The sequence below is a fragment of the Pseudophryne corroboree genome, chromosome 3 (genome assembly GCF_028390025.1).
Source record: "Pseudophryne corroboree isolate aPseCor3 chromosome 3, aPseCor3.hap2, whole genome shotgun sequence".
In the NCBI taxonomy this organism is placed as follows: domain Eukaryota; kingdom Metazoa; phylum Chordata; class Amphibia; order Anura; family Myobatrachidae; genus Pseudophryne; species Pseudophryne corroboree.
This window is the reverse complement of record NC_086446.1, coordinates 349,741,596-349,768,402: the sequence shown is the minus strand read 5'-3', so window position 1 is coordinate 349,768,402 and position 26,807 is coordinate 349,741,596. Positions and strand designations below refer to the sequence as shown.

General features: G+C 46.8%; 1 protein-coding gene across 1 annotated transcript in view; it reads right to left on the bottom strand.

The window, feature by feature from the left end:
• Window positions 1-25,516, bottom strand: part of LOC135057776 (melanoregulin-like) — a 42,311-nt gene extending 16,795 nt beyond the window's left edge. Inside the window, exons 1-3 of the mRNA XM_063963530.1 lie at window positions 25,310-25,516; window positions 6,258-6,417; window positions 2,520-2,610 (exon numbers count right to left, since the gene is read on the bottom strand). Coding sequence (XP_063819600.1) covers window positions 2,520-2,610; window positions 6,258-6,417; window positions 25,310-25,389 — 331 coding nt within the window. The 5' untranslated portion in view covers window positions 25,390-25,516. The remainder of the gene's footprint in view (window positions 1-2,519; window positions 2,611-6,257; window positions 6,418-25,309) is intronic.
• Between the last annotated feature and the right edge of the window lie 1,291 nt (window positions 25,517-26,807).

Sequence of the window (26,807 nt, the reverse complement as noted above, 5' to 3'; positions counted from 1 at the left end):
CCCACCCTACGTCCGTCTATCCATCTATGCCCCCATATGGTGCTTTGTCTGTCTATACTCCCCGTCCGTCTGCCCATCTTTTTATCTATGCCCCCATATGGTGCTCTGTCTGTCTATGCCCCCCCATCCTGTGCTGTAGTTAAGTAGTGTCTGTCTCGCTCGCTCCTCCTCCATCTCTCTCCTCTCCCTAACACTCTCTCTCTTGCGCCTCTCTCTTTTATTGCTCTCTCTCTCCCTGACACTGTCTCTCTTTCTTGACACTCTCTCTCTCTCTGACATTGTCTCACTCTCTCTCTGACACTGTCTTTCTCTCTCCCTCCGTCCTCTCTCTTTCCCTGACTGTCTCTCTCTATCATTATCTCTCTCAATGATGCCCTCTCTCTGTCCCTCTTTCTCTCCCTGAAACTCACTCACTCTCTCTTGCTCCCCTCTTTCTCCCTCCCTCCCTGGCACTCACTCTTTCTCTCACTCCCGCTCACACCCCTCACTCTCTCTTGCTCCTCCTCCCTTTCTCTCTCTGACACCCTCTCTCTCCCATCTCTTCCCTTTTTCTCTCTTTCTCCCTAACACCATCTCTATCTCCCCTCTCTCATTCCTCTTTTTTCATTAAATCTTCTTTCTTGCTCCTCTTTCTCTACTTTTGACACCCTCCTTGTCTTTCACTCCCCTCTCTCTCCTGCCCCCCTAAGGGGCATTGTAGTGGCACTGGTGTGTGTGGGATGGGGGGGGGGGGGGTTTCAAGATTTTGCTACGTGGCCCACAAAGTTCTAGTTATGCCCCTGGAACAGCTCCATCCGAAGCTGTGGGGTTCATTTTCATGTATATGGCTCCTGACTTTTGAATATCACGGAGCATTTGATTAAACACTTTTCACCTGGGCAATACTGGTTCGTGTATACTGTGATTTGTACCCTTTAAGTTGTATAATATATGTGTTGTTCTGAGTTGCGAGGCAATGGAGGTCGGGAGGTACTGGTACACCGGCCTGTCTCCTGTGCACTGCACTACCCAGAGCATACCTCTGCATACAGCTGCATGTTTACACTCTTGTAGATTGACCCCTGACTTTTGAGATGTGTTGAGTTATTTATGCATTGCAACAATTTTTTTTTTACACAGGAAAACTAGGTTCGATATCAAGGATCTACTACTCCAGAGTGTACTGGTCTGAATAATCTACAGTGGAGGAATTTGGGTGTTATGTAATACAAGAATGTGCAAGAATGTGAGTATGAGTACACCAATATTTTATATGTGTATTCAGGCAATAGCTGCTTAGGTAAAGAGACACAGGTGAGGGAAAACCCATGCCCGATATTTGTAATTGGGTGTACTGTATACTCTTGAAAAACTGCTACAAATTGTCTCTTAAATACTAGAGCCTAAAGTGCACAATAGGGTAGATGTATGAAGCGGTGACATGGGGAGAAGTGGTACCAGCGCATGTTATGTGCGCTGATACTGTTCCACCCCATGTATTAATGCGGCGGTGTGCAATGCATGGTGACAGGTACTATGTGCCCCTGTCCTTATCGGCACTGCTATCTTTAAGATAGCACACCAATATGCAGGGCAATGTAAGAACGGTCAGTGGCATTGGCTGATCCGACACCTGTCGCTATAGATTTCGACAGCTGCAGATGTTACTGCCCTATTGACAGCCACTGTAATGGCTGACCAAGAGCGCAGGGCCAACATCATGCCATTCTAGACAGCGGATTGTGATGTGATGCCCTCTCAGTGAACATGATCCACTTTGTGAAGTTTTGTTGGATCTGTTGATTTGTAACTGATCTTTTTGATCAGCTTGGGCTTTCATTTGCAAGCTAGTTTTGTGGTCTGCAATCTGGTATGAGTGTTAAACCCAAAATTTAGTTGTGCTTTGTCTAGTCAGTTATCTAGGATATATAGTTTGTATCGGTCATCATGTTGTGACCAGTCTTCTATACTGTCTTACATGGTGTCTGGGAGACCTTGGCTTTTGGTGTGCGCTATGGCTACTGGTTGTGTGCAATAAGACATTGCTTTTTAGCGGCTGATTGTCTGCATTGTTTTCTTGATCACTCTTGTCATTATTATATTGCTTCCTGTGTACAATAACCCATGGCATATGTTTGTCGCCACTATTTCTGTGGGTGTATAAGCGGTGGGAGGGGGGGGGGGCAGTGATCAAACGATTTGCTTAATGTGCCACAAAACTTTGCACTGGCCCTGATGAGGACTTATATGTATGATGGCTTGCAATGGGCACATGTTAATGTGTGTACATGTGAAGGGACTGTGGCCATTTACAATTTATTTATTTATTTTTGGTTCCGAGTACAACAGCCCCTCTGCAGCAACTGTGTATCTGGTAGTAGCGGGAGCAAAAATGAAGAATCATACTATTTACACACTATACACAGCAGTGACTTGATGCTATACACAGAGCTATGATGACTTTTTTGAACATGTGTATCTGTGTGCATGCATATATACATACTGTATATGTAGAGGTTGCTCTGATGTATTTGGCTCACCTAGATTATCCAATAGCACCCTCCATCGATCCTTCACATCTCTGCGCACCTGCCTATGAGCGCTGATATCAAAACTCAACCTGCGGTAACCCTGAGCAAAGGACAGAAAATGACAAACAGAAATTTTCATGAACCCAACCATTCACCATAACATTTATGCACTGTCATCTTCAACACCCTAAACATTAATGTCCTCATATATCACCTATCTCCAATATTTAATCTTTTACTATCTCTGTCACATTACACTTCCCTCTGTGATGTTCCTTAATTCCTTTACAGCATATTCCAAATCTCCAGTTCTTGTCCTCTAATCATTGTTAGTAACCTCTTATTCCATGTGTCAGATGCTTGGCCTCTGCACTGCGAGGTGTGCAAATTCAGTGGGAAAATAAGACATGTTACTGGCTGCATAATGCCCAAGCATTCCAGTCAATTATATTCTCTCCCCTATATTATAAATGTCCAGTTGGAGTATGTTTTATGGAGTCAGAGCACCTTTGTGCATGTAAGCCTCATCTTCTATTCATCTGGGGTGTCCTCAGTTCTTGTGGCTAAGATCAAGTGTAGATGACCAAATATACTGGTGGGCTTAAGGGTGCCCCCAGTAGTCGATGGGCCGTCACTTGAACCTCTGGCTAACAGGCCGGCAGCTTGAACCCCAGGGTTCTATGTGTCCCTGGTGCCTGCTGATCCAGCGGTACCTTAACATGCACTGGTGTTGGGATTCACCTATACACTAGTAAGGCCCTTTAGATTGCACCTTATGTTTCAGACTGTACCATTTTCCCTTTGCCCAGGTTTTCTGCCTGGGGCAAGGATACATTTTTATTTCCCTTAGTCTCAGGGCTGGGGTCTATTTATTTATTTCACTTTTTTCATGTTTGTTTGCATTTTTTTTTTTGCGCTTCTCATCCTCACCTTTTTGTGAGTGCGTCACATTTATAGGTGTCTGGAAAAGACCCTTATAGGCTGACCCTTATGGGCAGCCCTCTCCCCATGTCTCCTGAGGCTCTCTCCTTTTGGGGAGAGCCAAAGAATCTGTTCCCCAGGGAAAGCTTCAGCCAACACTGGGGAGAAAGGGACAACCTTGAACCATGTGGTGGAGGGAAGCCTGAAGTCCCTTGCCCCTTAAGGTGCCTTTGGGCAGAGGTCGAGGATTCAAGGGGTTCCTCCGAGCTTCGGCAAAGGGGGACCTGAAGATTCTCTTTTCCTCCCATTGGGACTTCTAGCTCTTAGGGGAAGGGGAGTACTGGGGCCCTTCTCCTTCTGGAGAGGGTCCAAAGTTCCATGCCACCAGCACAGTTTTTGCACTGCAGAGGGTGTTTTGAAGCACACACATCAGGCTTTAAAAGAGTGCTCAGTTTTGAAGTGGGTGGGGATATACCAACCTATAGCCAATCAGATTGTAGTGTTCACAGCAACACAGACTATTTGAGAGACAGCAGAGAATGCTAATGTTGTGGGAGCAGTGAGTTGTCTACCAATATAATTGTGTGAGCGCACCACTATATGTTACTATAGGGCAGATGTACTAAGCCTTGGAGAACGATAAAATGGAGAGAGATAAATTGACAACCAATCAGCTCCTAGCAGTCATTTTTCAAACACAGCCTGGTACTTTATCTCTTTCCACTTTATCACTTTTTAAAGCTTAGCACATCTCCTCCTATATGTGAGAAATACAGGCAGGTATGAAGCCAATACTACAAGATTGGAGCAGGGTTCCCAAAAGCCAGGTGAGTGTTGTGTCAAGCGCATTTATGTTGCCATTGGTCTTTTATCAGAAAAGGATGCTGAAGTTTATTAACGTAATATTAATTATTTTTGAGCTTCTTCTTCAGGTGACATTTACGTTTAATCCCTATCTGCAAATACTTTATGTAATATACCGGTATGCATAGAAAATAGGCCAAGTCACAACTCGTACATAACAAAATAGAGCAAATGGATAAGTGTGTGACAAATACCCCTTTCATACCCATTTCAGACATATGACCCGGGAATGATCCTGCTGCAGACCCGGTATTTTCTCTTCAGCAAAAACCCGAGTTTTTCTATGAAATTCATTAAATAAATCATTACACACCCACAGATATGATTATTTATAAATAAAACAGAAACATAGTATAAAAACAAATAAAAATGTTCCCTTACGTATCAAGAATGTTCCAATATGATTCACCTTCAGGTGATAATACAGATAATAGAAACATTTCCCTGTAATTAATAAACTCAATGAGATTGTATAACATCTAAGATATGTTGAAGAATAATGATTTCATAAATATCACTTTGTGACACATTAGGCTATTTATCCTGCCTATAATGCATACATTGCGTGTGCTCTGACATGACCTCCCACATGAGGAAGGTGTATATATATATATATATATATATATATATATATATATATATATATTAGGCCCTGTAAATATGGGCAAAGAAAACGATGGTTGTTAAAGCTTAAGCAAACGCAGAACCTTCTACTTTTTGCTCACTTTTAACAGAATATTCAAAGCATCTTCTAATGTTTTCTGTGCATCACACTAATGAACGCTCTCACAGAATGCCAGATTAATATACATGCTAGCACGTGACTTATATTGTACGTAAAGCAAACTGTTATTGGAAAGTGTGTGTGTACTGGTCCATTACATAAATATATCACCTGTCACTGCATTTTGCAAGCTTTAAGAAGTTGATCACCTCATTTCAAAGCCCATGTGTACAAGCTTTATCCAAAACACGTTACTCTAATTGGGAAGCAGTTAGTTTCCTGACTGTCCGGATTGCAGCGGTCAGGATACCGACGCCGGAATCCCGACAGCCAAGGGAAACCCGGCAGTCAGAATCCTGATTGGTGCCAGGAATCCTCACTCCACGCCACCCCCCAATGGGGAATAAATTAGTGTGGCGAGCAAAGCTCACCCCGGGGCCGAAGCGCGGCGAGTGCGAGCCCACAAGGTGACACTCTGCGCTCACCATCGGGATTTCGGCATCGGTCTTATGACTGCCGGGATACCATACAGAATCCCTCTAATTAACAAAAGCATCGTGCTTTGAATATTACTGAAATAAGTCTGTCTTCTTGTCTGATTGCCAAGGGTGCTGTGGGCAGTACTCCATCATACTCCTTAGGAAATCATCTCTGCCCGTAGAGCAGGTTGTTTAATAATATAACACAATATTACGCAGTGTTGTACAGAGAATTTTTAATAACCATTCACATGAAGTACTTCTTACTGTGTGTCAGCCCATACTCAATACCCCCGTCAATTGTTAATATGTATTCCTTATTTTCTGTATAACTGTGTACCATCTTTTATATTATACTAACTTTAAATTGCGCAGGTTTTTTTTTGTTTTGTTTACATTTTATCATTTATTAATATATTATATTATTTTCTGTGACATCTACCAGACTGAAGTAGAGGAGGAAGCTATCTGAGGAACCTTTTAGGGTACTTATGTCCCATGTATTGAGGGTGCTTATTTCATTCACCGACCACAGCGGCTCCCCATGTGACATTAATGGCATCTACAGAGCCAAGATGCCAGTCAGTTCAGAGCATAAAGCACCATGGAGACATTTACTATCTTAGTAATCATTTGTACTTGTCTAATTTTTCTTTATTGACATGAGAATACTTTCACTAATATTATAATGACATTTGGAAATCATGCCTAATATGTAATCCCTGTGTTCATATTTCTGCCTTGACCTCAATCACTGACCTCTGACCCCCGTCGTGTTTGTGATCTTTTCTTAAGCAAGTTGTATAGGTCCCGGTCATCATCTCTCTCAGTGTGAGATACATCTTGAGGCTCATTCCACAAGTTCGCCTCCTCGGCTCTCCGCCGCTTCACCTCCTGATCAAAGTACAAGAGTGTATCACTAGAATAACAGGGGGAATTGTTAATTAAACCATCAATTACTATTTAAAATAGTTATATTAAAATCCAAAGAAACAAGCTTTTGTACATGTCTTTTGTAGGATTAAAGGGTGATTTATACAGGACATACTGGTATCATTCACATATAAATCTATAACCTATAAATTTATACAATTCCTTTGAGGTTATCAAAATAAAATTTCTGTTAGATAAAACTGGATTGTGGTTGTGGGGCAAAATTATTTTCATAAAACACGTTGGGGTAAATGTAATAGTATATGAGAAGCTGGAGGCGCAGGGGTTTGTACGATAATGCCCATATGGTTAAAGCTGCAATTATTTACAAAGCAAAATCAGGCTTGTAAATAATTGCTGCTTTATCTTCCATTAACTTCCAGTTTAGGCCTTTTTGATTTCCTATGCAGGATCGTTCTCTGCATTCAGGGGTCAGTCAGGAGCCTAAAGAACAGGACACTTCCATGGCTGGCTGTCTCTAGCAATGAGACATTCCAGCCCCGTCAGTTGACAAGCAGTCACATAATGTCAGATACTGCAAATTTTTTGGGGTCATGGGCATTACGGGGGTCATTCAGAGTTGATCGCTCGCTAGCAGTTTTTAGCAGCCGTGCAAACGCTAAGCCGCCGCCCTCTGGGAGTGTATTTTAGCTTAGCAGAAGTGAGAACGAAAGGATCGCAGAGCGGCTACAAAAAAAATTGTGCAGTTTCAGAGTAGCTCCAGACCTACTCAGTGCTTGCAATCACTTCAGACTGTTCAGTTCCTGTTTTGACGTCACAAACACGCCCTGCGTTCACCCAGCCACACCTGCGTTTTTCCTGGCACGCCTGCGTTTTTCCGAACACTCCCTGAAAACGGTCAGTTCACACCCAGAAACGCCCACTTCATGTCAATCACTCTGTGGGCAGCAGGGTGACTGAATATCTTCGCTAGACCTTGTGTAAAACTGCATCGGCCATTGCGAAAGCATGGGCAGAAGTGCCGTTTTTTTGCTTCATCGCTGCGCAGCGAACATTTTCAGCTAGCGATCAACTCGGAATGACCCCCTATATGTCTTCCTTAAAGGTACAGATTTCATCCTTGTCTGTTTTGTTCCAGAAAAGTCTGGCCTTGATCTATGATGTACAGACCTTCAAGCAGGGTGTGCTACATAAGCAGCACAGACGGTGTAATGGTTAGCATTACTGCCTCACAGTACTGAGGTCTTGGGTTTGAGTCCCACCACGGCGTTGTGTGGATTTGGAACATTTTCTCCCTGTGCTAGCATGGGTTTCTGCTGGGTACTCCAATTTGCTCCCACATCCCGAAAAATATACTGGTAGGTTAATCGGCTCCCAACAGAATTCACCCTAGCGAATATAGATTGTAAGGTCCACTGGGGCAGGGACGGATGTGAATTGCCAAGTATTTAATTAACTGCTAATAAATATTCAGCGTCCTTATGTCCTAATTGTTCCTCACTGTAATTTAAATCTTGTCTTGGAGGCCCTCCAGAAGGACCTGTTCAGTCTGTGGAGCTGTGATTCGTTACTTACAGTAGTAGGTATCCTTACTGTTAGTCATTGCTTCTGCTAAAAGGATATCTTAATAGGCAGCCCTTTCTTGTAAGTCCCCACTATTGATCTTAAATCCTGGACAACATTTCAGCCTAAGGTGGTGTCCAGCTTTCATTTGAACCAGAATATTGTCCTTCCAGCCTTTTAGCAGTCTGGTTTCACAAATCCTCTGCATATTTTGTGGTACAGACCATGTAGATCTACCTTGAACATACTTAACCTGTCCATCAGACTGATAGCCTATAGGTGCTGTATGATGCTCATAGGAGAGGCTGGCTGGCCTCCAAGCTATGAATCACACAATTATCAGACAGGCTTATGTTTCCATGGACAGGAAGGTGACAGATTTCACTAGGAAGCAGTCACTCTATTCAAGCTGTGTTTCATGTGCAGCAGGCAGGGTGCCTCAGTCAAGCAACTGTGCAAGGCTTCTACCTGGTTCTCTGTGGGACACATTTATCAAGTTATACCAGTTTCATACATTTGCTTTAATATGTGCCAGCTTTGGGCATAAAGATTTGTGTACGGTCAGTGCGAATCCCCTTTTATACTTGCTTTGGGAAGTTCCAGAGGCTAGCAGTGTCCCCCATATTGTATGATAGAGGACAGAGATTTTTTTTGTACTCAGCATAAAATCCATCCCTTGTAATCCATCTGGGTGACACTGCATTACCTCCCTGAGTGTTGAATGTTGTTTCTTGTTAAGCATGTTATGTTCTTCATTAGGCTTTGTTAGTTATAGGGTAGCCAATCCCGGGGGAGGGATCGGCGGGATCCCAGCCTAAAATTGGCCAGGATTCAATCTCGGGTTGGAGCTTCTAATCCCGGGGATTTCGGGATTGGCCAGTAATTTATTTTAGGATATGTCGGGCAGCGTTGAGCGTCCTCAGGAGTTTGTACGAGAATGTCCATATGTTTAAAACTGCAATTATTTACATTGCGATACCAGGCTAGTTTTGGCTAGTAAATAATTGCTGCTTTATTTTCCAGTATCTTCCAGTTTAGTCCTTTTTGATTTTTCAATCCCAATTCCTGGGATTGAACATTTTTCAATCCCGATTCCCGGGATTGGCCACCCTAGTTAGTTATACCCTTTTCGCACTGCCAAAATAACCCGTTATTGAGGAGTAAACCTGGGTTGCAGCTTGGTGTGAAAGGATACCAGAGAAATAACCCAGGTCCTGTGACCCGGGAATCCAGCCCAGGTAGCTAGCATGGATGGACATGGGATGGATCCAGGTAACAGGGCAGTGTGAACAGGTCCCACTTACAGCATATGGATGTCATCTACAAGTGCCGGCAGTAGTTAACACTTGTGTGCAGTGTAAATGGGACCTACCTGGGAATAACCCAGGTCGGAGCTGCAATGTAAAAAGGTTCTGTCCTAGGTTGGAATCATGTTCCAGACCATAGGCATGCGCACGGGGGGTGCCTGGTGTGCATAGGCACCCCCTAATGTCCGGCACCCCTGCACACACGCCTTCTGCTGCTGCTGCCGCCAATTCCTGTCTCTGATGCTGAAGGGAGGAGAGCGAAGCGCATGTCTCTCCTGCCCCTCACTGTGTCCCCGTCTCCGGCAGTAATTTCAAATTTCTCTCGGCTCGCGGACCGGCTCTTGATTGGCTGCTGGTCCGTGAGCTTTGATTGGCTGACAGCCAGGGACACTGTGAGTGAGGTGAGGCACAGGAGAGACGCGCCCTGCGCTCTCCTCCCCTCAGCATCAGAGACAGGAATTGACGGCAGCAGAGGAGGGTGAGCAGAGCACCGCTGGGGGCATTTGTGTATCTGGCAGCACTGGGGGCATATACTGTATGTATCTGGCACTGTTGGGCGCATATGTATCTGGCACCGCTGGGAGGCATTCATGTATCTGGCACCGCTGGGAGGCATATACTGTATGTATCTGGCACCACTGAGGGCATTCATATATCTGGCACCACTGGGGGCATTTATGTATATGGCACCTCTGGGGGCATATGTATCTGGCACTGCTGGGGGCATTTATGTATCTGGCACCGCTGCAGGCATATATATCTGGCACCGCTGGGGGCATATGTATATCTGGCACTGCTGTGGGCAAATATGTATCTGGCCCAGTAGGTGGTGCTAAACACACCCCTCTGACGGTGCACCCCCTAATAAAATGTTCTGTGCATGCCTATGAGCCTAGTACACACGGGGAGATGTGATCAGAGATGTGTGCTGAGCGTGGGGGGGGGGGGGGATTGAGCGATGTGTTCTTAATTTTTAAACAATCTAGTCAGATTGCTTAGAAAATAAGTAAACATCACTCACTAGGGTATATGGTTAGCCATAGCAAACACCCCCTGAGGATTAGCCATGGCCGCCACACCCGGAGGGTTAGCCATAGCTACCACCCCAGAGCTAGATTAAGGCTTCGGAGAGCCTGGAGTACTTTAAACAAGGGGGTCCTTAGGCCTAAAATGAAAAAAAAAAAAAATAATAATATATATATATATATATATATATATATATATATATATATATATCCCAGGACATTAACTTCAAATTTCAATAACATACAAAAAAGTTAATGCAGTCTGCCTTTTGCACTGCTGTTCTGATGGGAGACAGGTTGTGATGAGTGACGCACACAAAACAGGAAGAGAGCACGTTCCTCTTTCTCCTCCACTGGGTACAAGCACCTCCAACCGCCCAAGGCTGTGCATGCCCAGAATACCGCCTCCTTCTTCCCTGCAGCCTGCGCTCCAACCAGTCACAGAAACGCCAGATGTAGCTTCACTTATCATTGGACAGCAGAGCCATCGTTCGGCTTGGCTGCCAAGAAAAACTCTGCAGTGGTAGCAGTGGTAGCGGCTGTTTGATATCGGTCAGTGGTGTGAGCAGGGAGCTCAGCGTCACAGATCGGATCGGTAATAGAGATCTGATCTGTGGCAGGTGTCAGAGGGCCCTCTAACAGCATTGGGCCCAGGGGTACTTACCCCCAGAGCCCTCCCTTAATCCGGCTCTACCTGGAGGGCTAGCGTTAGGGGAGGGAAGGGTTAAAATAATTACCCAGTCCGGTGTCAGATGCCGCTGTCGGTCATGTGACATAACGAATGACAGGTATCTTTCTTGCCTGTCTATATCATTGTGGCTAATACAGATGTGTCTACATACACTTTTCCTAAAATCTAGACATATGGCTCGATTTGACACGCTATAAACTCTGACTTAGCCACGCCTTGTGGTTTTTCTTAAAATTTGCTACTTTAAGCTGCTACTTTTACAAATTATTTTGTACCAAAATTTTTATTCAGAATCCATTCAATCGCTACTCATGGAAAAGCAGCTTAGCCATGCTATGCATATTATGCCAAATGAAGCAAAAAAGTAAAGGTGGAAGTTGACATGTCTGTATATAGTGTGGATGGCACCTTGAACACCAAATGGCAAACCCAATTTAGTGAACAATGCAGTTCAGTTATATAAGAAATCAACTTAAGGACCACACATTTCCTGTAAATATATATACTGTATGTGGACAGGGGTCTTCAGAGAAGAGGAGGCCCAAGTGCAGTCTCCTTCTAGGCCCCGACCTCTCTAGCCAGCAGCGCTTTTGACTTTGGGCCCTAGAATCACTAGGGGACCCTAGCGCTGTCCCTGAGTCTAGTGCGCCTGCAAACAGACCTGGATTAAGCCTTGGTGGTATCCGGGGCACTTAAGACAGGGGGGGCCTGATGGAAGGTGGGGGATGTATATTAAATTGTACATACCTCCCAACATGACCCATTCCAGGAGGGACAAAATGCTCTCTACCTGGACTTCCCACTTAATATATGATTGGCGTCACCTGTGTTAAACTATTTAATTGATAAGAAAGGTGTTTCAACATAGGTGATTGCAATCATAAATTAAGAAGGAAGTCCAGGTAGAGAGCATTTTGTACCTCCTGGAATGGGTCATGGTGGGAGGTATCGATTGTGTATATTAAATTTATAACAATGGTGTATATTAGTTTTAACGGGTGGTCTTCAGGTTGCCGACTGGCGGGATCCCGGCACACAGTATACCGGCGCCGGAATCCCGACAGCCGGCATACCGACACTTTTTCTCCCTCGTGGGGGTCCACGACCCCCTGGAGGGAGAATAAATAGTGTGGCACCCGCAGCGCGCCACCGTGCCCACAAGGGGCTCATTTGCGCTCGCCACGCTGTCGGTATGCCGGCGGTCGGGCTTCTGGTGCCGGTATGCTGGTCGCCGGGAGCCCGGCCACCGGCATACCATACCACACCTGTTTTAACTAATAGTTTAATAATGTCTGGGTACTGTTTATAGCTCCACCTAATTGAAAGACAACTATTTTATAAACTTTTCTTGTAGTGGAATTAATACAACTTAACCTTAAAATACACAGAAAAAATAAGAATTTACTCACCGGTAATTCTATTTCTCGTAGTCCGTAGTGGATGCTGGGAACTCCGTAAGGACCATGGGGAATAGACGGGCTCCGCAGGAGACTGGGCACTCTTAAAAGAAAGATTAGGTACTATATCTGGTGTGCACTGGCTCCTCCCTCTATGCCCCTCCTCCAGACCTCAGTTAGGGAAACTGTGCCCGGAAGAGCTGACATTACCAGGAAAGGATTCGGAATCCAGGGTAAGACTCATACCAGGCACACCAATCACACTGTTCAACTCGTGATAAACATACCCAGTTAACAGTATGAACAACAACTGAGCTTCAGTAACAGATGGCTCATAACAATAACCCTTTAGTTAAGCAATAACTATATACATGTATTGCAGAGAGTCCGCACTTGGGACGGGCGCCCAGCATCCACTACGGACTACGAGAAATAGAATTACCGGTGAGTAAATTCTTATTTTCTCTGACGTCCTAGTGGATGCTGGGAACTCCGTAAGGACCATGGGGATTATACCAAAGCTCCCAAACGGGCGGGAGAGTGCGGATGACTCTGCAGCACCGAATGAGCAAAGGCAAGGTCCTCCTCAGCCTGGGTATCAAACTTGTAGAACTTAGCAAATGTGTTTGAACCCGACCAAGTAGCAGCTCGGCAAAGCTGTAAAGCCGAGACCCCTCGGGCAGCCGCCCAAGAAGAGCCCACCTTCCTTGTGGAATGGGCTTACACTGATTTAGGATGCGGCAATCCTGCCGCAGAATGAGCTTGCTGAATCGTGTTACAGATCCAGCGCGCAATAGTTTGCTTTGAAGCAGGAGCACCTAGCTTGTTGGGCGCATGCAGGATAAACAGCGAGTCAGTTTTCCTGACTCCAGTCGTCCTGGCTACATAGATTTTCAAAGCCCTGACTACATCTAGTAACTTGGAGTCCTCCAAGTCCCTAGTAGCCGCAGGCACCACAATAGGTTGGTTCAAATGAAACGCTGATACCACCTTAGGGAGAAATTGGGGACGAGTCCTCAATTCTGCCCTGTCCATATGGAAGATCAGATAAGGGCTTTTACACGACAAAGCCGCCAATTCTGACACACGCCTAGCCGAAGCTAAGGCCAATAGCATGACCACTTTCCACGTGAGATATTTTAGCTCCACGGTCTTAAGTGGCTCAAACCAGTGGGATTTCAGGAAATCCAACACAACGTTAAGATCCCAAGGTGCCACTGGAGGCACAAAAGGGGGCTGAATATGCAGCACTCCCTTAACAAACGTCTGAACTTCAGGCAGTGAAGCCAGTTCTTTTTGAAAGAAAATAGATAGGGCCGAAATCTGGACCTTTATGGATCCTAATTTTAGGCCCATAGTCATTCCTGACTGTAGGAAGTGCAGGAATCGACCCAGCTGGAATTCCTCTGTAGGGGCCTTCCTGGCCTCACACCAAGCAACATATTTTCGCCATATACGGTGATAATGTTGTGCTGTCACGTCTTTCCTAGCCTTTATCAGCGTAGGAATCACTTCATCTGGAATGCCCTTTTCCGTTAGGATCCGGCGTTCAACCGCCATGCCGTCAAACGCAGCCGCGGTAACTCTTGGAACAGACAGGGCCCCTGCTGTAACAGGTCCTGTCTGAGAGGCAGAGGCCATGGGTCCTCTGAGATCATTTCTTGTAGTTCTGGGTACCAAGTTCTTCTTGGCCTATCCGGAACGATGAGTAAAGTTCTTACTCCTCTCTTTCTTACAATCCTCAGTACCTTGGGTATGAGAGGAAGAGGAGGGAACACATAAACCGACTGGTAGACCCATGGTGTCACTAGTGCATCCACAGCTATCGCCTGAGGGTCTCTTGACCTGGCGCAATATTTTTTTAGCTTTTTGTTGAGACGGGACGCCATCATGTCTACCTGTGGCCGTTCCCAACGATTTACAATCAGCGTGAAGACTTCTGGATGAAGTCCCCACTCTCCCGGGTGGAGGTCGTGCCTGCTGAGGAAGTCTGCTTCCCAGTTGTCCACTCCCGGAATGAACACTGCTGACAGTGCTAGCACGTGATTCTCCGCCCATCGAAGAATCCTTGTGGCTTCTGCCATCGCCATCCTACTTCTTGTGCCGCCCTGTCAGTTTACATGGGCGACCGCCGTGATGTTGTCTGACTGAATCAGCACCGGTTGGTTTTGAAGCAGGGGTTTTGCTTGACTCAGGGCGTTGTAAATGGCCCTTAGTTCCAGAATATTTATGTGAAGGGAAGTCTCCTGACTTGACCACTGTCCTTGGAAGTTCCTTCCCTGAGTGACTGCCCCCCAACCTTGGAGGCTTGCATCCGTGGTCACCAGGACCCAGTCCTGTATGCCGTATCTGCGGCCCTCGAGAAGATGAGCACTCTGCAGCCACCACAGCAGAGACACCCTGGCCCTCGGGGACAGGGTGATCAGCCGATGCATCTGAAGATGCGATCCGGACCGCTTGTCTAACAGATCCCACTGAAAGATCCTTGCATGGAATCTGCCGAAGGGAATTGCTTCGTAAGAAGCTACCATCTTTCCCAGGACTCGCGTGCAGTGATGCACCGACACCTGTTTTGGTTTCAGGAGGTCCCTGACCAGAGATGACAATTCCTGGGCCTTCTCCACCGGGAGAAACACCATCTTCTGTTCTGTGTCCAGAATCATGCCCAAGAACAGCAGACGCGTCGCAGGAATCAGCTGCGACTTTGGGATATTCAGAATCCAGCCGTGCTGTTGCAGCACTTCCCGAGATAGTGCTACGTTGACTAACAACTGCTCCTTGGACCTCGCCTTTATAAGGAGATCGTCCAAGTACGGGATAATTATAACTCCCTTCTTCCGAAGGAGTATCATCATTTCGGCCATTACCTTGGTAAATACCCTCGGTGCTGTGGACAGACCAAACGGCAACGTCTGGAATTGGTAATGACAGTCCTGTACCACAAACCTGAGGTACTCCAGGTGAGGTGGGTAAATGGGGACATGCAGATAAGCGTCCTTGATGTCCAGCGACACCATAAAATCCCCCTCTTCCAGGCTTGCAATAACCGCCCTGAGCGATTCCATTTTGAACTTGAACTTCCTTACATAAGTGTTCAAGGATTTTAAATTTAGAATGGGTCTCACCGAACCGTCTGGTTTCGGTACCACAAACATTGTGGAATAGTAACCCCGTCCCTGTTGAAGGAGGGGAACCTTGATTATCACCTGCTGAAGGTACAGCTTGTGAATAGCCGCCAGCACTACCTCCCTTTCCCTGGGAGCCGCTGGCAAGGCTGATTTGAGGTAACGGCGAGGGGGAGTCGCCTCGAACTCCAGCATGTATCCCTGAGATACCACTTGTAGAACCCAGAGATCCATCTGTGAGCGAACCCACTGGTCGCTGAAGTTCCGGAGACGCGCCCCCACCGCACCTGGCTCCACCTGTGGAGCCTCAGCGTCATGCGGTGGACTTAGTGGAAGCAGGGGAGGATTTTTGTTCCTGGGAACTGGCTGTCTGGTGCAGCTTTTTTCCTCTACCCCTGCCTCTGGGCAGAAAGGATGCGCCTCTGACCCGCTTGCCTTTCTGAGGCCGAAAGGACTGTACTTGATAATACGGTGCTTTCTTAGGCTGTGAGGGAACCTGAGGTAAAAAAGTCGACTTCCCAGCTGTTGCTGTGGATACGAGGTCCGAGAGACCGTCCCCAAACAATTCCTCACCCTTATAAGGCAAAACCTCCATGTGCCTTTTAGAATCAGCATCACCTGTCCACTGCCGAGTCCATAATACTCTCCTGGCAGAAATGGACATTGCATTAATTCTAGATGCCAGCCGGCAAATGTCCCTCTGTGCATCCCTCATATACAAGACGACGTCCTTTATATGCTCTATGGTTAGCAAAATAGCATCCCTGTCGAGGGTATCAATGTTGTCTGACAGGGTATCAGACCATGCTGCTGCAGCACTACACATCCATGCTGAAGCAATAGCAGGTCTCAGTATAGTACCTGAGTGTGTATATACAGACTTCAGGATTGCCTCCTGCTTTCTATCTGCAGGCTCCTTTAGGGCGGCCGTATCCTGAGACGGCAGTGCCACCCTTTTAGATCGTGTGAGCGCCTTGTCCACCCTAGGGGATGTCTCCCAGCGTAACCAATCCGTTGGCGGGAAAGGGTACGCCATCAGTAACCTCTTAGAAATCACTAGATTCTTATCAGGGGAACACCACGCTTCTTCACACAATTAATTTAATTCATCAGATGGGGGAAAAGTCACTGGCTGCTTTTTCTCCCCAAACATAATACCCTTTTTAGTGGTAACCGGGTTAATGTCAGAAATGTGCAACACATTTTTCATTGCCGTAATCATGCATCGGATGGCCCTTGTGGACTGTACATTTGTACCATCCTCGTCTACACTGGAGTCAGACTCCGTGTCGACATCTGTGTCTGCCATCTGAGCTAGCGGGCGTTTTTGAGCCCCTGATGGCCTCTGAGACGCCTGGGCAGGCGCGGGCTGAGATTCCAGCTGTCCCAAGGCTGTTACGTCATCAAACCTTTATGTAAAGAGTTGACACTGTCGGTTAATACCTTCCACATATCCATCCACTCCGGTGTCGGCCCCGTAGGGGGCGACATCACACTTATCGGCTCCTGCTCCGCCTCCACGTAGCCCTCATCAAACATGTCGACACAGCCGTACCGACACACCGCAGACACACAGGGAATGCTCTGACTGAGGACAGGACCCCACAAAGTCCTTTGGGGAGACAGAGAGAGAGTATGCCAGCACACACCACAGCGCTATATAACACAGGGATTTTCACTATACTGAGTGATTTTTCCCAATAGCTGCTTATTAACACAAATTGCGCCTAAATTTATGTGCCCCCCCTCTCTTTTTTACCCTTGTTGTACTGGATACTGCAGGGGAGAGCCTGGGGAGCATCCTTCCAGCGGAGCTGTGAAGAGAAAATGGCGCTGGCTGTGCTGAGGAAGATAGCCCCGCCCCCTCAGCGGCGGGCTCCCGCTTTTTATAATGTTAATGGCGGGGTTTTTTTGCACATATACAGTGCTATACACTGTATTATGTGCTATTTGTGCCAAAAAGGTAAACTAATTGCTGCTATGACCCTCCTCCAAGCCTCAGTTAGGATACTGTGCCCGGACGAGCGTACACAATAAGGAAGGATTTTGAATCCCGGGTAAGACTCATACCAGCCACACCAATCACACCGTATAACCTGTGATCTGAACCCAGTTAACAGCATGATAACAGAGGAGCCTCTGAAAGATGGCTCACAACAATAATAACCCGATTTTTGTAACAATAACTATGTACAAGTATTGCAGACAATCCGCACTTGGGATGGGCGCCCAGCATCCACTACGGACTATGAGAAATAGAATTATCGGTAAGTAAATTCTTATTTTCTCTAACGTCCTAAGTGGATGCTGGGGACTCCGTAAGGACCATGGGGATTATACCAAAGCTCCCAAACGGGCGGGAGAGTGCGGATGACTCTGCAGCACCAAATGAGAGAACTGCAGGTCCTCCTCAGCCAGGATATCAATTTTGTAGAATTTTACAAACGTATTTGCTCCTGACCAAGTAGCTGCTCGGCAAAGTTGTAAAGCCGAGACCCCTCGGGCAGCCGCCCAAGATGAGCCCACCTTCCTTGTGGAGTGGGCATTTACAGATTTTTGGCTGTGGCAGGCCTGCCACAGAATGTGCAAGCTGAATTGTACTACCAATCCAACGAGCAATAGTCTGCTTAGAAGCAGGAGCACCCAGCTTGTTGGGTGCACACAGGATAAACAGCGAGTCAGATTTCCTGACTCCAGCCGTCCTGGAAACATATATTTTCAGGGCACTGACAACGTCTAGCAACTTGGAGGCCTCCAAGTCCCTAGTAGCCGCAGGCACCACCAATAGGTTGGTTCAGGTGAGACGCTGAAACCACCTTGGGGAGAAACTGAGGACGAGTCCTCAATTCCGCTCTGTCCGAATGGAAAATCAGAAAAGGGCTTTTTCAGGATAAAGCCGCCAATTCTGACACGCGCCTGGCCCAGGCCAGGGCCAACAGCATGACCACTTTCCATGTGAGATATTTTAACTCCACAGATTTAAGTGGTTCAAACCAATGTGACTTTTGGAACCCAAAACTACATTGAGATCCCAAAGTGCCACTGGAGGCACAAAAGGAGGCTGTATATGCAGTACCCCTTTTACAAACGTCTGAACTTCAGGGACTGAAGCTAGTTCTTTTTGGAAGAAAATTGACAGGGCCGAAATTTGAACCTTAATGGACCCCAATTTCAGGCCCATAGACACTCCTGTTTGCAGGAAATGTAGGAATCGACCCAGTTGAATTTCCTCCGTCGGGCCTTACTGGCCTCGCACCACGCAACATATTTTCGCCAATTGCGGTGATAATGTTTTTGCAGTTACATCCTTCCTGGCTTTGATCAGGATAGGGATGACTTCATCCGGAATGCCTTTTTTCCTTCAGGATCCGGCGTTCAACCACCATGCCGTCAAACGCAGCCGCGGTAAGTCTTGGAACAGACAGGGTCCTTGCTGGAGCAGGTCCCTTCTTAGAGGTAGAGGCCACGGATCCTCCGTGAGCATCTCTTGAAGTTCCGGTTACCAAGTCCTTCTTGGCCAATCCGGAACCACGAATATAGTGCTTACTCCTCTCCATCTTATCAATCTCAGTACCTTGGGTATGAGAGGCAGAGGAGGGAACACATACCCTGACTGGTACACCCACGGTGTTACCAGAGCGTCTACAGCTTATTGCCTGAGGGTCCCTGGACCTGGCGCAATACATGTCGAGTTTTTAATCATGTGGAAGACTTCTGGGTGAAGTCCCCACTCTCCCGGGTGGAGGTCGTGCTGAGGAAGTCTGCTTCCCAGTTGTCCACTCCCGGAATGAATACTGCTGACAGTGCTATCACATGATTTTCCGCCCAGCGAAGAATCCTTGCAGCTTCTGCCATTGCCCTCCTGCTTCTGGTGATACCCTGTCTGTTTACGTGGGTGACTGCCGTGATGTTGTCCGACTGGATCAACACCGGCTGACCTTGAAGCAGAGGTCTTGCTAAGCTTAGAGCATTGTAAATGTCCCTTAGCTTCAGGATATTTATGTGAAGTGATGTCTCCAGGCTTGACCATAAGCCCTGGATATTCCTTCCCTGTGTGACTGCTCCCCAGCCTCGCAGGCTGGCATCAGTGGTCACCAGGACCCAGTCCTGAATGCCTAATCTGCGGCCCTCTAGAAGATGAGCACTCTGCAACCACCACAGGAGGGACACCCTTGTCCTTGGTGACAGGGTTATCCGCTGATGCATCTGAAGATGCGATCCGGACCATTTGTCCCGCAGGTCCCACTGGAAAGTTCTTGCGTGGAATCTGCCGAATGGGATTGCTTCGTAGGAAGCCACCATTTTACCCAGAACCCTTGTGCATTGATGCACTGAGACTTGGCTCGGTTTTAGGAGGTTCCTGACTAGCTCGGATAACTCCCCGGCTTTCTCCTCCGGGAGAAACACCTTTTTCTGGACTGTGTCCAGGATCATCCCTAGGAACAGAAGACACGTCGTCGGAACCAGGTGCGATTTTGGAATATTGAGAATCCAATCGTGCTGCCGCAACACTACCTGAGATAGTGCTACACCGACCTCCAACTGTTCCCTGGATCTTACCCTTATCAGGGAATTGTCCAAGGAAGGGATAACTAAAATTCACTTCCTTCGAAGGAATATCATCATTTCGGCCATTACCTTGGTAAAGACCCGGGGTGCCGTGTACCATCCATACGGCAGCGTCTGAACTGATAGTGACAGTTCTGTACCCTAAACCTGAGGTACCCTTGGTGAGAAGGGTAAATTTTGACATGAAGGTAAGCATCCTTGATGTCCCGAGACATCATGTAGTCCCCTTCTTCCAGGTTCGCAATCACTGCTCTGAGTGACTCAATCTTGAATTTGAACCTCTGTACGTAAGTGTTCAAAGATTTTAGATTTAGAATCGGTCTCACCGAGCCGTCCGGCTTCGGTACCACAACAGTGTGGAATAATACCCCGTTCCCTGTTGCAGGAGGGGTATCTTGATTATCACCTGCTGGGAATACAGCTTGTGAATGGCTTCCAAAACTGTCTCCCTGTCAGAAGGAGACATCGGTAAAGCCGACTTTAGGAAACGGCGAGGGGGAGACGTCTCGAATTCTAATTTGTACCCCTGAGATATCACCTGAAGGATCCAGGGGTCTACTTGCGAGTGTGCCCACTGCGCGCTGAAATTAATTGAGACGGGCCCCCCACCGTGCCTGATTCTGCTTGTAAAGCCCCAGCGTATACTGAGGGCTTGGCAGAGGCGGGAGAGGGTTTCTGTTCCTGGGAACTGGCTGATTTCTGCAGCCTTTTTCCTCTCCCTCTGTCACGGGGCAGAAATGAGGAACCTTTTGCCCGCTTGTCCACGAAAAGACTGCGCCTGATAATACGGCGTCTTCTCATGTTGAGAGGCGACCTGGGGTACAAACGTGGAATTCCCAGCTGTTGCCGTGGCCACCAGGTCTGAAAGACCGACCCCAAATAACTCCTCCCTTAATAAAGCAATACTTCCAAATGCCGTTTGGAATACGCATCACCTGACCACTGACGTGTCCATAACCCTCTACTGATAGAAATGGACAACGCGCTTAGACTTGATGCCAGTCGGCAAATATTCCGCTGTGCATCACGCATATATAAAAATGCATCTTTTAAATGCTCTATAGGCAAAAATATACTGTCCCTATCTAGGGTATCAATATTTTCAGTCAGGGAATCCGACCACGCCAACCCAGCACTGCACATCCAGGCTGAGGCGATTGCTGGTCGCAGTATAACACCAGTATGTGTGTAAATACCTTTTAGGATACCCTCCTGCTTTCTACCAGCAGGATCCTTAAGGGCGGCCATCTCAGGCGAAGGTAGAGCCCTTACAAGCGTGTGAGCGCTTTATCCCCCTAGGGGGTGTTTCCCAACGCACCCTAACCTCTGGCGGGAAAGGATATAATGCCAATAACATTTTAGAAATTATCCGTTGTTATCGGGGGAAAACCCACGCATCATCACACACTACATTTAATTTCTCAGATTCAGGAAAACTACAGGTAGTTTTTCCTCACCGAACATAATACCTCTTTTTTGGTGGTACTCGTATTATCAGAAATGTGTAAAACATTTTTCATTGCCTCAATCATGTAACGTGTGGCCCTACTGGAAGTCACATTCGTCTCTTCACCGTCGACACTGGAGTCAGTATCCGTGTCGGCGTCTATATCTGCCATCTGAGGTAACGGGAGCTTTAGAGCCCCGGACGGCCTATGAGACGTCTGGACAGGCACAAGCTGAATAGCCGGCTGTCTCATGTCAACCACTGTCTTTTATACAGAGCTGACACTGTCACGTAATTCCTTCCAACAGTTCATCCACTCAGGTGTCGACCCCCTAGGGGGTGACATCACTATTACAGGCAATCTGCTCCGTCTCCACATCATTTTTCTCCTCATACATGTCGACACAAAAGTACCGACATACAGCACACACACAGGGAATGCTCTGATAGAGGACAGGACCCCACTAGCCCTTTGGGGAGACAGAGGGAGAGTTTGCCAGCACACACCAGAGCGCTATATATATACAGGGATAACCTTATATAAGTGTTTTTCCCCTTATAGCTGCTGTATAGTTAATACTGCGCCTAATTAGTGCCCCCCTCTCTTTTTTTTAACCCTTTCTGTAGTGTAGTGACTGCAGGGGAGAGACAGGGAGCTTCCCTCCAACGGAGCTGTGAGGGAAAATGGCGCCAGTGTGCTGAGGAGATAGGCTCCGCCCCTTTTTCACGGACTTTTCTCCTGCTTTTTTATGGATTCTGGCAGGGGTTAAATGCATCCATATAGCCCAGGAGCTATAGGTGATGCATTTTTTTTTTTTTTTTGCCATCCAAGGTGTTTTTATTGCATCTCAGGGCGCCCCCCCCAGCGCCCTGCACCCTCAGTGACCGAAGTGTGAAGTGTGCTGAGAGCAATGGCGCACAGCTGCAGTGCTGTGCGCTACCTTGTTGAAGACAGGACGTCTTCTGCCGCCGATTTTCCGGACCTCTTCTGCCTTCTGGCTCTGTAAGGGGGCCGGCGGCGCGGCTCTGGGACCCATCCAAGCTGGGCCTGTGATCGTCCCTCTGGAGCTAATGTCCAGTAGCCTAAGAAGCCCAATCCACTCTGCACGCAGGTGAGTTCGCTTCTTCTCCCCTTAGTCCCTCGATGCAGTGAGTCTGTTGCCAGCAGGTCTCACTGAAAATAAAAAACCTAATCTAAAACTTTCACTAAGAAGCTCAGGAGAGCCCCTAGTGTGCACCCTTCTCGTTCTGGCACAGAGATCTAACTGAGGCTTGGAGGAGGGTCATAGGGGGAGGAGCCAGTGCACACCAGATAGTCCTAAAGCTTTCTTTAGATGTGCCCAGTCTCCTGCGGAGCCGCTATTCCCCATGGTCCTTACGGAGTCCCCAGCATCCACTTAGGACGTTAGAGAAATGGGCATTACTAATGTGGGGCATATGTGTAAGGTGCATTACTGTGTGGCATTATGTGTATTATGGGCATTACTAATGTGGGGCATATGTGTAAGGTTCCTTTACTGTGTGGATTTATTTGTATTATGGTCATTACTGTGTGGCATTGTGCAGAGTTGAACTGGCCCACAGGGTAACCCCCCCGGTGGGCCCCACTACCTGAGCGTTGCAGGTACAGATGCAGAACTAGCGGCGGAGCTAGGGGGCACCAGACAAAATTTTGCCTAGGGCATCAAATTGGCTAGGGCCGGCTCTGAGCACATGAAACATGATATTCCTGTGTCTCTGCCTGCACTGCATACTGTCCTGCTCACATTCTGGCTGCTGATTCTACTGCTGCTTAAGAAGGAAAGCGAATGATGTCAGTGTGCACTGGCAAGGGGGCCCCCTGACAAAGGGGGGCGCAGGGTACAGTATGCCCTGCATCCCCTCTTTAATCTGGCTATGCATGCACAGGTCTCATGGAAAATGGCTCGGTAAGCATTTTTTCCTACTGCATTTGCACAAAACACCAGGAAAATGGCAGCAGCACCATTTCACAGTGATTTCTGCAGCGCTGCTGCTGCGACATGGGACTCCGGAGGGTAAGTATTGAAAAAAAATGGTTGCAGGGTGTGTCCCACTGGACCCCAGGGACCTGTGTGCACTACACACACTGTACCTATTGTAAATATGCCAGTGTATGTTGACCACTGTACAATTTACCCTCCCTTTCCTTAAGCTGGGTACATACTGATGATATAACATTCATTCAAGTGAATGACCAATATATTGATAACAATTGGGTCTAAGAGTCTATGCATAATTTACACACATCGCAACGACCCTGCAGCACAGATGATGGCAGATATATCCGGCGCATTTGGATGTGTGTACGGGCACTCCGCTGACCATCCGTACATTTGCTGCAGGGATTGGCATTACAGCTGGACGGGCGATTCAAATGCCTGCCCAGTTGTGATGTAAGGACCGACATATTGAGCAGCCGATCAAGTGTATATGCTTACTTGAATCGGTGCAACGGGCAGTTGGGGAGCATCCCGCTGTGGTGTGTACCCAGCTTTAGAGACTGCAGAATAATATTAAGTATCCAGTACAAGTTCAAACATAACTGAAAACATTTACAGTGTAAATTGAAACAATTAATCTACTCCGCGCTCTTCTTCGGTTGTCTAAAATTATTGTAAACTTTTTCAAAAGGTCTAAGAAAATATCAAATACCGCAGCTGCTGTTTAATTATAAGCCCCAGAATGCACTACCATAGCTTGTCTACCTTTCTGTACATTTCAGTTTTCTAATCCTATTTTATTTAAGCCTTCATGTAACTCTGACTGCTCGGCATTGTCCTTTATATTCATGCACATTTTACACAAATATGCAGTAATTGTCTATTTTGGGAAAATGGGTAATGACCTTATTGACAGGGTAAGCTGGGGCTTGTAGTTATGCAACAGCTAGGACCACAGTTCTGCTGTGTAGCATTAGGTTGTGAGGCTAGTATGACACCAGGATAGAATAGTGCAGTGGTTCTCAAACTCGGTCCTCAGGACCCCACACAGTGCATGTTTTGCAGGTTACCCAGCAAGTGCACAGGTGTATTAATTACTCACTGACACATTTTAAAAGGTCCACAGGTGGAGCTAATTATTTCACTTGCGATTCTGTGAGGAGACCTGCAAAACATGCACTGTGTGGGGTCCTGAGGACCGAGTTTGAGAACCTGTGGAATAGTGCATGCATAGTATCCTCACCCTACTGAAAACTGCACCATATAAACATAAAAAACAAACACAATACTGCAGAAACATAAGCATGAAACCACATTTTCATCATATTTTGTATATGTAAAGTCCAAAAACAGCCACAATATGTACTGACAACAGCGTCCACAGTAGTGTGCTTAAAGGATTTCTATCCTGTAGAGCAGGGCTGGCCAAACCGGTCCTCGAGATCTACCAACAGTTCATGTTTTCTAGGCCTCCTGGAGATCTGTAGAATTGTCAGTTAGGAATGAATGCAGCACATCTTAATTAGTAATGACTACACCTGTGCTCTTGCAAGGTGGGCTGGAAAATGTGAACCGTTGGTAGATCTCGAGGACTGGTTTGGCCAGCCCTGCTGTAGAGCTTACTACAGTAATTATGAGGTTTCTTACGGATTTCGCTCATATCAGACTAGGGACAGATGGATTAAGGCTGGAGACGGGATAACTGCAAGGTGGTAACGCACCAGCCAATCAGCTCCTAACTGTCGTTTTTCAAATCCGTAATGATTGGCTGCTGCGCTTATCACTGCTTTATCCCTTCTCCAGGTTAATACATCTGCACCTGTGACTGTTACCTGATTAAAGGACTCTTCTCTGGTCTCTCTTCACAGCAGCAGCAGCAGAAGAAACGGTAGAAAGATCTGTGCACTGCCATACTGGGGGTCAGTACTGCGAGGCACAGGAGTGCTAGATTTGGGGTCTTAACATGGGTGGTGTTAACCAACAATTAATTCAGTGTAATTGGGATGAAAGAACAAGACAGTCACATGGACGGCAGAACAACTTGATGCCTCAAGCTAAGAAGCATGATAAGTTAGTGGTAGCATAATAAAGGCACCTCCTATCATATGGTTTGCGGATAGGGCACACAGAAATATTCAGCAGCAGCATGGTTCACACTCAAGAGATCAGGATTCAGGAGAGGGACTATGACAGTGCTGCACACTATATAGGGGACACGAAGACACAATTTATATGTGTGTGTGTGTGTGTGTATATATATATATATATATATATATATATATATATATATATCAGGAGACACTACTCATATTGGCATAATTGCAATGTACAATGTATTTGTAGTCCCTGCAAATAGTTCGGCACCACCGCAAGACGGATCCGTACCTGACAAAGGATTTCAGATTCGAAACGCGTTGCACGGCGGCCATGAGGGGGACATAGAGGGACTGCAAACCGATATCACAGGACCCCATCCCACCACAAAACGTCTTGCAGTGGTGCCGAGCCGTCTGTCCGGGACTACTTATTGCTATTTAGCATAGCACGCCGCACCACCTCTAAAGGGTAAGGAAAAAGGGTTATCCCTCGTCTCCCATGAATTGCTTTTTTATTGTTTTTTAACCTGCTTTTGGGGGTAATTCCAAGTTGATCGCAGCAGGATATTTTTTAGCAGTTGGGCAAAACCATGTGCACTGCAGGGGGGGGGGCAGATTTAACTTTTGCAGAGAGAGTTAGATTTGGGTGGGTTATTGTGTTTCTGTGCAGGGTAAATACTGGCTGCTTTATTTTTACATTGCAATTTAGATTGCAGATTGAATTCACCACACCCAAATCTATCTCTCTCTGCACATGTTATATCTGCCCCCCCTGCAGTGCACATGGTTTTGCCCAACTGCTAAAAATAAGATTTTACTTACCGATAAATCTATTTCTCGTAGTCCGTAGTGGATGCTGGGACTCCGTCAGGACCATGGGGAATAGCGGCTCCGCAGGAGACAGGGCACAAAATTTAAAAGTTTGACCACTAGGTGGTGTGTACTGGCTCCTCCCCCTATGACCCTCCTCCAAGCCTCAGTTAGGATACTGTGCCCGGACGAGCGTACACAATAAGGAAGGATTTTGAATCCCGGGTAAGACTCATACCAGCCACACCAATCACACCGTACAACTTGTGATCTGAACCCAGTTAACAGTATAACAAACGTAGGAGCCTCTGAACAGACGGCTCACAACAATAACAACCCGATTTTTTTGTAACAATAACTATGTACAAGTATTGCAGACAATCCGCACTTGGGATGGGCGCCCAGCATCCACTACGGACTACGA